We start from the raw sequence: 12,952 nt of genomic DNA on the forward strand, positions 1-12,952 counted from the left end.
GCGGCGCTCCCTCAGCCCTGACCCTCCGACAGTGCGGCGCTCCCTCAGCCCTGACCCTCCGACAGTGCGGCGCTCCCTCAGCCCTGACCCTCTGACAGTGCGGCACTCCCTCAGCACTGACCCTCTGACAGTGCGGCACTCCCTCAGCCCTGACCCTCTTGACAACAGCTGAAATATTTTGTTTCATCTGGCCTGAGTCAGCTGTTTTGAACATGTTTGTGCTATGATTCTAAGAGAGGTAGCTGTTTGAATGGTGTCACCGGTAAGATGATGGGAAACTGCTGACACATCTTCTTCCCAGTCAAGAGCAGCTGGCTGATGGTCAAACTCCTGGACAGTGTCTTGAAGACAGCTCGCCATTTGTGTCGTCCCGCATCCAGCAGCAAGCTGTAGGTGATGTTGGCTTTCAGTACTCCTGCCGTGTCAGATAGAGACAATCCATAGTGTTACAAGTCAGGTTCAATACATCAAGGTGTTCTCTAAAGCCTGCCTGACCTGTAACGTTTTACATTGAATTTGGAAGGATGAGGTTTCACTTCAGCTGTGCTTGAACTGACCCACAAGGAGCTTTTATCAAAAACAAAGTTTAATTAAGAATATTGGGTGGCATCGTGATTAGCACTGCTACCTCACAGTGTCAGGGATCTGGGTCTGATTCCCGGCTTGGATCACTATCTACGTGGGGTTTGCATGTTCTCCCTGTGTCTTCATGGGTTTCCTCCCACAATCCCACCATCCAAAGATGTGCAGTTTAGGTGGATTGGCCATGCTAAATTGTCTTTTAGTGTCGGGAAATTAGTTAGGGTAAATGCATGGGGTTGTGGGGATAAGGCCTGGGTGAGACTATGGTTGGTGCAAATTCAATTGGCTAAATGGCTTCCTTCTGCACTGTAGGAATTCTATGATTTCTCTGTATAGTAAGACACTTAGCAAGAACTTTTAACAATTACAACCACGATAATATATAACCCTTAAGGAAGTAACTCTAATGTGTTCCAGCCAAAGCCAACATTCAAAACCCTCCAAATAAACACAACACAGCATGGGTTAATATCCACTGGTTACAGAATCCCACCTCCTGGGTTGAGTGCTGAAAATTCCCTGTGAAGAAATCCAGAAGAGATTGTAGTCAAATCTATTTCCCAAAATACAGCTTCCTTAAGGCAAAACCAAGCCAAGAGAAAAAAAAGGGAGAGAAAGAGACCCCAATCACCTCACTGCCACAGCTTACTTCCACCCCCGATTACATCGCTGAAGCTGTAAGCTGCGTACTTTAAAATAAACTTTCTTAAAGCTACACTCACATGGCGATAGGAACATAGTAATTAGGAGCAGAACTGGGTAATTCAACCCTTTGAGCTTGCTCCAAAACTCAATCAGATAATGGCTGACCTTTCCCTAGTCTCAAATCCACCTTCCCAGGGTGTTGGTAAGGCCACATCTGGAGTAATATTTCCAGTTTTGGTCTCCTTATTGAAGGAAAGATGTGGTGATATTGGAGACAGTTCAAAGGAAGTTCACCAGATTGGTTCTAGGGATGAAAGGGTTGACATGTGAGGAGAGATTAAACAGTTTACATAAGAACATAAGAACTTCAGTCCAAAGATGTGCAGTCTAGATTGATTGGCCATTCTAAATTGCCGCTTAGGGTCCTGGGATGCATAGGCTAGAGGGATTAGTGGGTAAATCAGCAGAGATATGAGGATAGGGCCTGGGTGGGATTGCGGTTGGTGTCGACTTGATGAGCTGAATGGGATTGCGGTTGGTGTAGACTCGATGAGCTGAATGGGATTGTGGTTGGTGTAGACTCGATGAGCTGAATGGGATTGCGGTTGGTGTCGACTCGATGGGTTGAATGGGATTGCGGTTGGTGTAGACTCGATGGGTTGAATGGGATTGCGGTTGGTGTAGACTCGATGGGTTGAATGGGATTGCGGTTGGTGTAGACTCGATGGGTTGAATGGGGTTGCGGTTGGTGTAAACTCGATGAGCTGAATGGGATTGCGGTTGGTGTAGACTCGATGAGCTGAATGGGATTGTGGTTGGTGTAGACTCGATGGGTTGAATGGGGTTGCGGTTGGTGTAAACTCGATGAGCTGAATGGGATTGTGGTTGGTGTAGACTCGATGGGTTGAATGGGGTTGCGGTTGGTGTAGACTCGATGGGTTGAATGGGATTGTGGTTGGTGTAGACTCGATGGGTTGAATGGGATTGCGGTTGGTGTAAACTCGATGGGTTGAATGGGATTGCGGTTGGTGTAGACTCGATGAGCTGAATGGGATTGCGGTTGGTGTGGACTCGATGAGCTGAATGGGATTGCGGTTGGTGTCGACTTGATGAGCTGAATGGGATTGCGGTTGGTGTAGACTCGATGAGCTGAATGGGATTGCGGTTGGTGTGGACTCGATGAGCTGAATGGGATTGCGGTTGGTGTAGACTCGATGAGCTGAATGGGATTGCGGTTGGTGTGGACTCGATGGGTTGAATGGGATTGCGGTTGGTGTGGACTCGATGAGCTGAATGGGATTGCGGCTGGTGTAGACTCGATGAGCTGAATGGGATTGCGGTTGGTGTGGACTCGATGAGCTGAATGGGATTGCGGTTGGTGTAGACTCGATGAGCTGAATGGGATTGCGGTTGGTGTAGACTCGATGAGCTGAATGGGATTGCGGTTGGTGTAGACTCGATGAGCTGAATGGGATTGCCGTTGGTGTAGACTTGATGAGCTGAATGGGATTGCGGTTGGTGTAGACTCGATGAGCTGAATGGGATTGCGGTTGGTGTAGACTCGATGAGCTGAATGGGATTGCGGTTGGTGTGGACTCGATGAGTTGAATGGGATTACGGTTGGTGTAGACTCGATGGGTTGAATGGGATTGCGGTTGGTGTAGACTCGATGGGTTGAACAGCCTCTTTCGGCACTGTCGGATTCTATGAGCTAGGGGGCAGGAGTCGGCCATCCGGCCTCTCGAATCTGCTCCGCCATTCAATAAGATCATGGTTGATCTTTTTGTGGACTCAGCTCCACTTCCCCGCCCGCTCACCATAACCCTTAATTCCTTTACTGTTCAAAAATTTATCTATCCTTGCCTTAAAATAGGCTTGTGTTGTTTTCATCCCCTTATCCCTTTTTTATGAGAAATATATCTATCTCCTTCTTGAAACCATTCAACGATTCAGACTCCACTGTGCTATGGGGTAGCGAGTTCCACAAATTCACCACCCTCTGCGAGAAGTCCAAGACAGGAAGAGGGCAGCCTGTTTTGTCAGCTTGGGTCTGGACTGTCTCACTTGTTGAGACTTTGAATTGAACATTGATTGGATTGAATTGGATACGAACAAAAATAAATCTGCAGCTTTGACTAAGTCAGCCTTTCCAGAAAGAGGTCCTGAACAAGACACCCTCACATTATCAAGGGCCACAACTATTCAGTGGGACAGTGAAGCTGATTCGCTGCTGGCCTGAAACATCTGCATCTTTGATCAAGTCAGCCTTTCCAGAAAGGAGTTTAGAATAAGACACCTCACGGGGACACAACTATCCAACACAGCGGTGAAGCTGATTGGTTGTTGGTGTGAAAAGAGCACATCGCCAAAGCTAGGCAAAAATTGAGTTTTGGGAGTGACACTCCGTCTGTATCACCGGAAAAAACCTAGTGATCCGGTGCGAGGTGCTGTCCGTGTTGTTGTATATGGCGCAGGTGTGGCCTATTCCCAAATCCTGTGCAGCAGCAGTGACCCAGGCCATCTTCAAATTTATCTGGAGATCAAAGATAGATTGCGTCTGTAGGGAGGCAATGCACAAATCTCCAGAGAATGGAGTGAAAAACGTTCCCAACGCTGCCCTCATCCTGATGGCCACCTTTGTGTGCGGCTGCATCAAGCTGTGTGTAGATCCTCGGCACACTAACAGCAAGTGCCACTACTTTTTGAGGTTCTACCTGTCCTGAGTGTTGTGAAGGATGGGTCTGGCCACACTGCCATGGAACACTCCAAGTAGCTGGACCGTACCACAGCACCTGTCCTTTGTGGAGAAATTTTTTCACAGACACACCCTTGACCACACGGCGATTAAGCAGTGGTCAGCGTGTAACGTCCTTGGGGCCCTGAGAGAAAAGGAGATGGTGGATCCTGTCGGATGGTTCCCTGAGCAGACTGTCAGTGTCATCTGGCAGAATGCCTCATCACCAGAACTGACAAACAAGCACCAAGATCTGGCTTGGCTAGTGGTGAGAAGGACACTCCCTGTCAGATCCTTTACGCACGCTCGAGGTCTCAACATCACTGCACGCTGCCCTCGAAGCGGCTGTGGGGATGATGAGACAGTCGCACACCTCCTTTGCAAAGAAGGTCTGGAGTGAGATGCAGTGGTATTTGTCGAGGTTCGTCCCGAGCAGCTCGGTGATGCAGGACTCTGTGCTCTATGGGCTGTTTCCGGGGACGCACACCGAGACAAATATCAACTGCTGCTGGAGGGTCATCAACTCGGTGAAGGACGCACTTTGGTCCACCTGAGACTTGCTGATCTTCCAGCTGAAAGAACTGTCCTCGACCGAGCGTTGCAGACTGGCACATTCCAAGGTCCAGGACCTCGTGCTGAGGACACGCTCAAGCTTAACATAAGAACATAAGAAATAGGAGCAGGAGTAGGGCCATCTAGCCCTTCGAGCCTGCCCCACCATTCAATAAGATCATGGCTGATCTGAAGTGGATCAGTTCCACTTTCTCCCCATAATCCTTAATTCCCCTGTCTATCAGAAACCTATCTACCCGTGACTTAAATATATTCAGCGAGGTAGCCTCCACCACTTCAACGGGCAGAGAATTCCAGAGATTCACCACCCTTTGAGTGAAGAAGTTCCTCCTCAACTCCGATCTAAACTGCACCCCCCCCGCCCCTTATTTTGAGTCTGTGCCCTCTAGTCCTACTGTCCTTTCTAAGCGGGAAGAATCTCTCTACCTCTACCCTATCCATCCCCTTCATTATCTTGTAAGTCTCTATAAGATCCCCCCTCAGCCTTCTAAACTCCGAGTACAGACCCAGTCTATTCAGTCTCAAGCTTGGGGCAGCCGCTGCAAAGGCACAATGGGGAAAGGCCTTTCAACGGAGGCAGACCGAGGGCCCGGGAACTGCAGAACACCCTCGGCCTGCGTAACTGTGTCTGAACCTGAAAAATAACAGCACAGTAAAATCTGAGGCATGGATATAGTGTTAAGTAATGAAATGTAATGAATGTAATGTCGTGTAAATAAGCCTAGTATTGTACTGGAAAAATGATTCCTTTTTTGCACTGTTTGTAATTTTTGGATCTGTCATTTTGCAATTGTTTATTCGAGAGGTTTTTTTATGAATAAAGTATATTTTTGAAATAAGAAAAGAATCTGGGTGCAATGCCTGCTTCTATCAGCTTGAATCATGCAGATCAGACCCAAAGGAGGATGTGGACAGTCTCTCATGTCAGCTGGAATGTCTCACTGGTTCAGACTTTGAATTGGACTTTGATTAGATGTAGCAAAAAAAAATCTGCATCTTTGACCAAGTCAGCCTTGGCACATAACATCTTTCAAACTGTGGGAAGAAACTGGAGCACCCAGAAGAAACCCATGCAGACACAGGGAGAATGTGCACACCCCACAGAGACAGTTTCCCCGAGGCTGGAATTGAACCCAGGTCCCTGGCGCTGTGATGCAGTAACTAGCCACCGTGCCGCCTCAAATGTGTACCTCCCCTTAGCATCTGATCTCCCAAAGTGAAGCATCTCACTTGCTTGGATTAAACTCCATCCACCAGTTCTCCACCCAAACCTGCACCTGATCAATATCCCACTGTATCCTTTGACAACCTTCTACAACTCCACCTATCTTAGTGCAAAAACTTACTAACTAGTCATTTGTATACATCACAAACAGCAGATCCCTGCGGAATATCACTGGTCACACCCTCCAGCCATAAAAACACCACTACTCTCTGACCTCTAAGCCAATTCTGAATGCAAGCGGTTAAGTCACTGTGGATCCCACACATCTTAATCTTCTGGATGAGCCTGCTATGAGGGATCTTGTCAAAATCCTAAATAAAATTAAGAGACAGTTAAGTGAAGGTTGTGTCTGTCCTTTCGAGTCCTCATTACAGATCTCAGATAACCCTGGGCAGGACAGCAGTGGGATTCTGTGACTGTCGCTTATCAATGAACCAAAGTCAAAGAACAAGAACAAAGAAAATTACAGCACAGGAACAGGCCCTTTGGCCCTCCAAGCCTGCACCGACCATGCTGCCCAACTGAACTAAAACCCCCTACCCTTCCTGGGATCGTATCCCTCTATTCCCATCCTATTCATGTATTTGTCAAGATGCCCCTTAAAACTCACTATTGTATCTGCTTCCACTACCTACCCGGTGACGAGTTCTAAGCACCCAAAACCCTCTGTGTAAAAAACTTGCCTTGTACATCTTCTTTAAACCTTGCCCCTCGCACGTTAAATCTATGACCCCGAGTAATCGACTCTTCCACCCTGGAGAAAAGCTTCTGACTATCTACTCTGTCCATGCCCTCATAATCTTCTAGACCTTTGTCAGGTCGCCCCTCAAACTCCGTTGTTCCAGTGAGAACAAATCAAGTTTCTCCAACTCTCTTCACAGCTAATGCCCTCCATACCATAGCAAATGAAAAGAAAGCTTTCTGGGAACTTGCTGTGCACTAATTGGCTGTCATGCTTTTGTCAGTGTAACAAGCTGCTATTGAAAGCACTCCTGATTATTGTGCCATAATGTTTGGACTTGGCATTGCCATCAGCATTTTGGCTGGGGCAGCTTGGGAGGGTTAATAAATACTGCCCCCTCACTGAGACCCGGAAACATCGATATCCAGTCTGAGACCAGCAAAATCTAGTCCATGTTCGACTTGCTTCATCCTCTGAGCACACCTAGCCTGATTTTCACAATAATTTCACTGCAATGTCAATGCAACTCTGCTTGTGACTAATAAAAATAAGCTTAAAAACTTTAGAACACAGAACATTACAGCGCAGTCCAGGCCCTTCGGCCCTCGATGTTGCGCCGACCAGTGGAACCAATCTAATGACCCTCTAACCTAAACTATTCCAATGTTATCCATATGCCTATCCACTGACCATTTGAACGCCCTTAAAGTTGGCGAGTCCACAACTGCTGCAGGCAGGGCATTCCACACCCTTACTACCCTCTGAGTAAAGAACCTACCTCTGACATCCGTCCTATAATTACCACTCCTTCATTTAAAGCTATGTCCCAACGTGTTAGCCATCACCATCCGAGGTAAAAGGCTCTCACTATCCACCCTATCGAACCCTCTGATCACCTTGTATGCCTCAATCAGGTCACCTCTTAACCTTCTTTAACGAAAACAACCTCAAGTCCCTCAGCCTTTCCTCATAAGACCTTCCCACCATACCAGGCAACATCCTGGTAAACCTCCTCTGCACCCTTTCCAATGCCTCCACATCTTTCTTATAATGCAGCGACCAGAACTGTACACAATACTCCAAGTGCGGCCACACCAGAGTTTTGTACAGTTGTGACATGACCTCACGGCTCCGAAATTCAATCCCTCTACCAATAAAAGCTAACACACCGTACGCCTTCTTAACAACCTTATCAACCTGGGTGCCAACTTTCAGGGAGCTATGTACATGTACACCAAGATCTCTCTGCTCATCGACACTACCAAGGGTCCTTCCATTAGCCCTATATTCTGTACTCCTGTTATTCTTACCAAAGTGAATCACCTCACACTTTTCCGTATTAAACTCCATCTGCCACCTCTCGGCCCAACTCTGCAGCTTATCTATGTCCCTCTGCAAACTGTAACATCCATCCTCACTGTCTACAACTCCGACTTTGGTGTCATCCGCAAATTTACTAATCCATCCTTCTACACCCTCATCTAGGTCATTTATACAAACAACAAACAGCAGTGGCCCCAAAACAGATCCCTGAGGTACACCACTTGTAACTGAACTCCAGGTTGAATGTTTCCCAACAACCACCACCCTCTGTCTTCTATCAGCTCGCCAATTTCTGATCCAAACTGCTAAATCACCCTCAATCCCATGCATCTGCATTTTCTGCAAAAGCCTACCATGGGGAACCTTATCAAACACTTCGCTAAAATCCATATACACCATGTCAACTGGTATACACCCCTATCCACCTCTTTGGTCACCTTCTCAAAGAACTCAATAAGGTTTGTGAGGCACGACCTACTTCTTTTAAACTTCAAAAAAACCTTTGCTCTCCACGTATCTGTCCCAATGCCTTTTAAATGTTGCCAATGTCCCAGCCTCAAACACTTTCTCCAAGAGTGCCAAGGTCAGGGATGTCTCTGATCACATGCACAGTGTTCTAAAGTGGGAAGGTGATCAGCCAGATGTGGTGGTACACATCAGTACCAATGACATAGGTAGGAAGAGTGAGGAGGTTCTAAAGAAAGAGTTTTGAGAGCTTGGAAGGAAGTTAAAAAGCAGGACCCCGAGGGTAGTAATCTCAGGATTGCTACCTGTACCATGTGCCAGTGAGGGTACGAGTGGGATGCTTGGGCGGATGAACACGTGGCTGAGGAACTGGTGTAGGGGGGCAGGGTTTCCGATTCTTGGATCATTGGGGCCTCTTCTGGGGCAGGTGGGACCTGTACAAGAGAGACGGGTTACACCTAAACTACAAGGAGGCCAATATACTTGCAGGGAGGTTTGCTAGTATTATTGGGGAGCGTTTAAACTAGATTTGCAGGGGGATGGGAACAGAGTGCCAGAGCAGATAGTGGCGCGGGGGTAAAAAGACAGGTTAGTTCAAGCAAAATCACAAATGGAAGGATTGAGTGTGGTGGAAATAATCCTTTGAGGTGTGTTGTATTATGGGGAAGGCAGATGAGCCGAAGGCGTGGATTGACACATGGAAATACAACACTATAGCCATTAGTGAAACTTGGCTACAGGAGGGGCAGGACTGGCAGCTCAATGTTCCAGGGTTCAGTTGCTAGGTATACTTGGGGAGGTAGTAAATTGGATTAGACATTGGCTCAATGGAAGAAGCCAGAGAGTGGTCGTGGAGGATTGCTTCTCTGAGTGGAGGCCTGTGATAGAACATAGAACATAGAACACTACAGCACAAACAGGCCCTTCGGCCCACGAGTTGCGCTGATCACATCAACACCTACCAATCTATAGACCTATCTATAACCCCTAATCCCATTAAATTCCATATACTCATCCAGAAGTCTTTTAGTACTCCCCAGCGAGTTCACCTCCACCACCACTGACGGCAGCCGATTCCATTCAGTCACCACCCTCTGAGTGAAAAACTTACCCCTAACATCACTTCTGTACTTGCCTCCCCGTACCTTCAATCTGTGTCCTCTCGTAGCGACCATTTCAACCCAGGGAAATAGCCTCTGAGAATCCACCCTATCTATTCCACTCAACATTTTATAAACTTCTATCAGGTCGCCTCTCAACCTTTGTCTCTCCAGGGAAAAGAGTCCCAGCTCCCTCAACCTAAGTGGTGTTGAAAGCTTCCGAGGTTACTATCAAATAGATCTGTTGGACTTAAACCTGGTGTTGTCAGACTTCTTACTAGTGGAGTGCCACAGGGATCGGTGTTTGGGTCCATTGTTGTTTGTCATCTATATCAATGATCTGGATGATAATGTGGTAAATTTGATCAGCAAATTTGCTGATGATACAAAGATTGGAGGTGTAGTGGACAGTCAGGAAGGTTATCAAAGCTTACAGAGGGATTTGGACCAACTAGAAAAATAGAACATAGAACATAGAACATAGAACATTACAGCGCAGAACAGGCCCTTCGGCCCACGATGTTGCGCCGACCAGTTACAAAAACAATGACCCACTAGCCTATACCAATCCCTTTTCGTCCATAAACCTATCCAGAGATCTCTTAAACGCCCCCAAACTAGACGCATTTACAACTGCAGCAGGCAGGGCATTCCAATCCCTCACCACCCGCTGGGTAAAGAACCTACCCCTGACATCCGTCCTGTAGCTACCCCCCCTTAATTTAAAGCCATGCCCCCTCGTGCTAGCTTTCTCCATCCGAGGAAAAAGGCTATCACTATCCACCCTATCTAAACCTCTAATCATCTTATATGTTTCAATAAGATCCCCTCTTAGCCGCCTTCTTTCCAACGAAAACAACCCTAAATCCCTCAGTCTCTCCTCATAGGACCTGCCCACCATACCAGGCACCATCCTAGTAAACCTCCTCTGCACCCTCTCCAACGCCTCCACATCCTTCTTGTAATGCGGGGACCAGAACTGCACACAGTACTCCAAGTGCGGCCGCACTAGAGTAGTGTACAGTTGCAACATTACACTGCGACTCCTAAATTCAATCCCCCTACCAATAAACGCCAATACACCGTACGCCTTCTTAACTACCTTATCTACTTGATTCCCAACTTTCAGGGATCTATGTACACACACACCTAGATCCCTCTGTTCATCCACACTGTTCAAAGTCCTCCCGTTAGCCCTATACTCGACACATCTGTTGCTCCTACCAAAGTGAATTACCTCACACTTCTCCGCATTAAATTCCATCCGCCACCTCTCGGCCCAGCTCTGCAACCTATCTAAGTCTCCCTGCAGACTATGACACCCTTCCTCACAATCTACCACACCTCCAATTTTGGTGTCATCAGCAAATTTACTAATCCACCCAACTATACCCTCATCCAGATCATTAATAAAAATTACAAACAACAGTGGCCCCAAAACAGATCCCTGAGGCACACCACTCGTAACTGTACTCCATGATGAATATTTACCATCCACCACCACCCTCTGTCTCCTATCTGATAGCCAATTCCTGATCCAACTTCCTAGATTACCCACAATCCCATACATCTGCATTTTCTGAAGAAGCCTACCATGGTGAACCTTATCGAACGCCTTACTAAAATCCATGTATACCACGTCAACTGCCTTGCCCCCATCCACCTCTTTGGTCACCTTCTCAAAAAACTCAATAAGGTTAGTAAGGCACGACCTACCCGCTACAAAACCATGCTGACTATTTCTAATCAATTCATTACACTCCAAATAACTATAAATCCTATCCCTAATAATTTTTTCTAAAACCTTGCCCACAACAGAAGTAAGACTCACCGGTCTATAATTCCCAGCAAAGTCTCTGTTCCCCTTCTTAAACAATGGGACAACATTCGCTATCCTCCAATCCTCCGGGACTACACCAGAGACCAATGACGACCTGAAGATCAGAGCCAGAGGCTCTGCAATCACCTCTCTAGCCTCCCAGAGAATCCTAGGGTAGATCCCATCCGGACCAGGGGACTTATCTATTTTCAGCCCCTCAAGAATTTCCAGCACATCCCCTTTATCAACCGTAATACTGAATGGGCTGAAAAATGGAATTTAACACAGACAAGTGTGAGGTATTGCACTTCGAACATAGAACATAGAACGTAGAACATACTGAACATAGAACACTACAGCACAAATAGGCCCCTCGGCCCACAAGTTGCGCTGATCATATCCATACCTGCCAGGCCATAGAACTATCTATAACTCTCAATCCCATTAGATCCCATACACTCATCCAGAAGTCTTTTAAAAGACCCCACCGAGTTCGCCTCTACCACCACCGACGGCAGCCGATTCCACTCACTCACCACCCTCTGAGTGAAAAATTTTCCCCAACATCTCCTCTGTACCTACTCCCCAGCACCTTAAATCTGTGTCCTCTCTTGGCGATCATTTCAGCCCTGGGAAATAGCCTCCGAGAATCCACCCTATCTATTCCTCTCAACATCTTATAAACCTCTATCAGGTCGCCTCTCAACCTTTGTCTCTCCAGGGAGAAGAGACCCAGCTCCCTCAACCTATCTTCATAAGGCATGTCTCCCAATCCAGGCAACATCCTTGTAAATCTCCTCTGCACCCTCTCAATAGCTTCCACATCCTTCCTGTGGTGAGGTGACCAGAACTGCGCACAGTACTCCAAGTGGGGTCTGACAAGGGTCTTATAAAGTTGCAGCATTACCTCCCGACTCCTAAACTCAATCCCTCGATTAATGAAGGCCAGTACACCATACGCCTTCTTGACCACATCTTCCACCTGTGAGGCCGATCTAAGAGTCCCATGGACCCGGACCCCAAGATCCTTCTGTTCTTCAACACTGCTAAGACTCCTACCCTTGATATTGTACTCCTTCATCCCATTGGTCCTGGCAAAATGGACCACTACACATTTATCAGCGTTGAAGTCCATCTTGGAAGGACAAACCAAAGTAGAACATTTAGGGTAAATGGTAGGACTTTGAAGAGTGCAGTTGAACAGAGGGATCTGGGAATAAAGGTACAGAATTCCCTCAAAGTGGCGTCACAGGTGGATAGGGTCGTAAAGAGTGCTTTTGTTACGTTGGCCTTTATAAATGGAGTATAAAAGTTGGGAGTGTTATGGTAAGGTTGTATAAGGCATTGGTGAGGCCAAATTTAGAGTATTGTGTATAGTTCTGGTCACCTAGTTACAGAAAGGATGTAAATAAGGTTGAGAGAGTGCAGAGAAGGTTCACAAGGATGTTGTCAGGACTTGAGAAGCTGAGTTACAGAGAGAGATTGAATAGGTTAGGACTTTATTCCCTGGAGTGTAGAAGAATGAGGGGAGATTTGATAGAGGTGTATAAGATTTTGGTGGGTATAGATAGAGTGAATGCAAGCAGGCTTTTTCCACTGAGGCTAGGGGGGAAAAAATACCAGAGGGCATGGGTTAAGGGTGAAAGGAGTAAAGTTTAAAGGAAATATTAGGGGGGATTCTTCACGCAGAGAGTGGTGGGAGTGTGGAATGAGCTGCCGGATAAAGTGGTAAATGCGGGGTCACTTTTAACATTTGAGAAAAACTTAGACGGGTTCATGGATGAGAGGGTGTGGAGGGATATGG

General features: G+C 46.9%; 1 protein-coding gene across 1 annotated transcript in view; it reads right to left on the reverse strand.

Annotated features, from left to right (window-relative positions):
- LOC145339080 (integrin alpha-X-like) overlaps positions 1 to 12,952 on the reverse strand; it is a 98,078-nt gene that overhangs the window by 60,241 nt on the left and 24,885 nt on the right. The window contains exon 3 of the mRNA XM_080183512.1: positions 261 to 415. Within this exon, the coding sequence (XP_080039638.1) occupies positions 261 to 415 (155 nt within the window). The remainder of the gene's footprint in view (positions 1 to 260; positions 416 to 12,952) is intronic.

Source organism: Carcharhinus amblyrhynchos, unplaced genomic scaffold, assembly GCF_965287045.1.
Source record: "Carcharhinus amblyrhynchos unplaced genomic scaffold, sCarAmb.v2.hapA chromosome_318, whole genome shotgun sequence".
NCBI classification, from domain to species: Eukaryota; Metazoa; Chordata; class Chondrichthyes; order Carcharhiniformes; family Carcharhinidae; genus Carcharhinus; species Carcharhinus amblyrhynchos.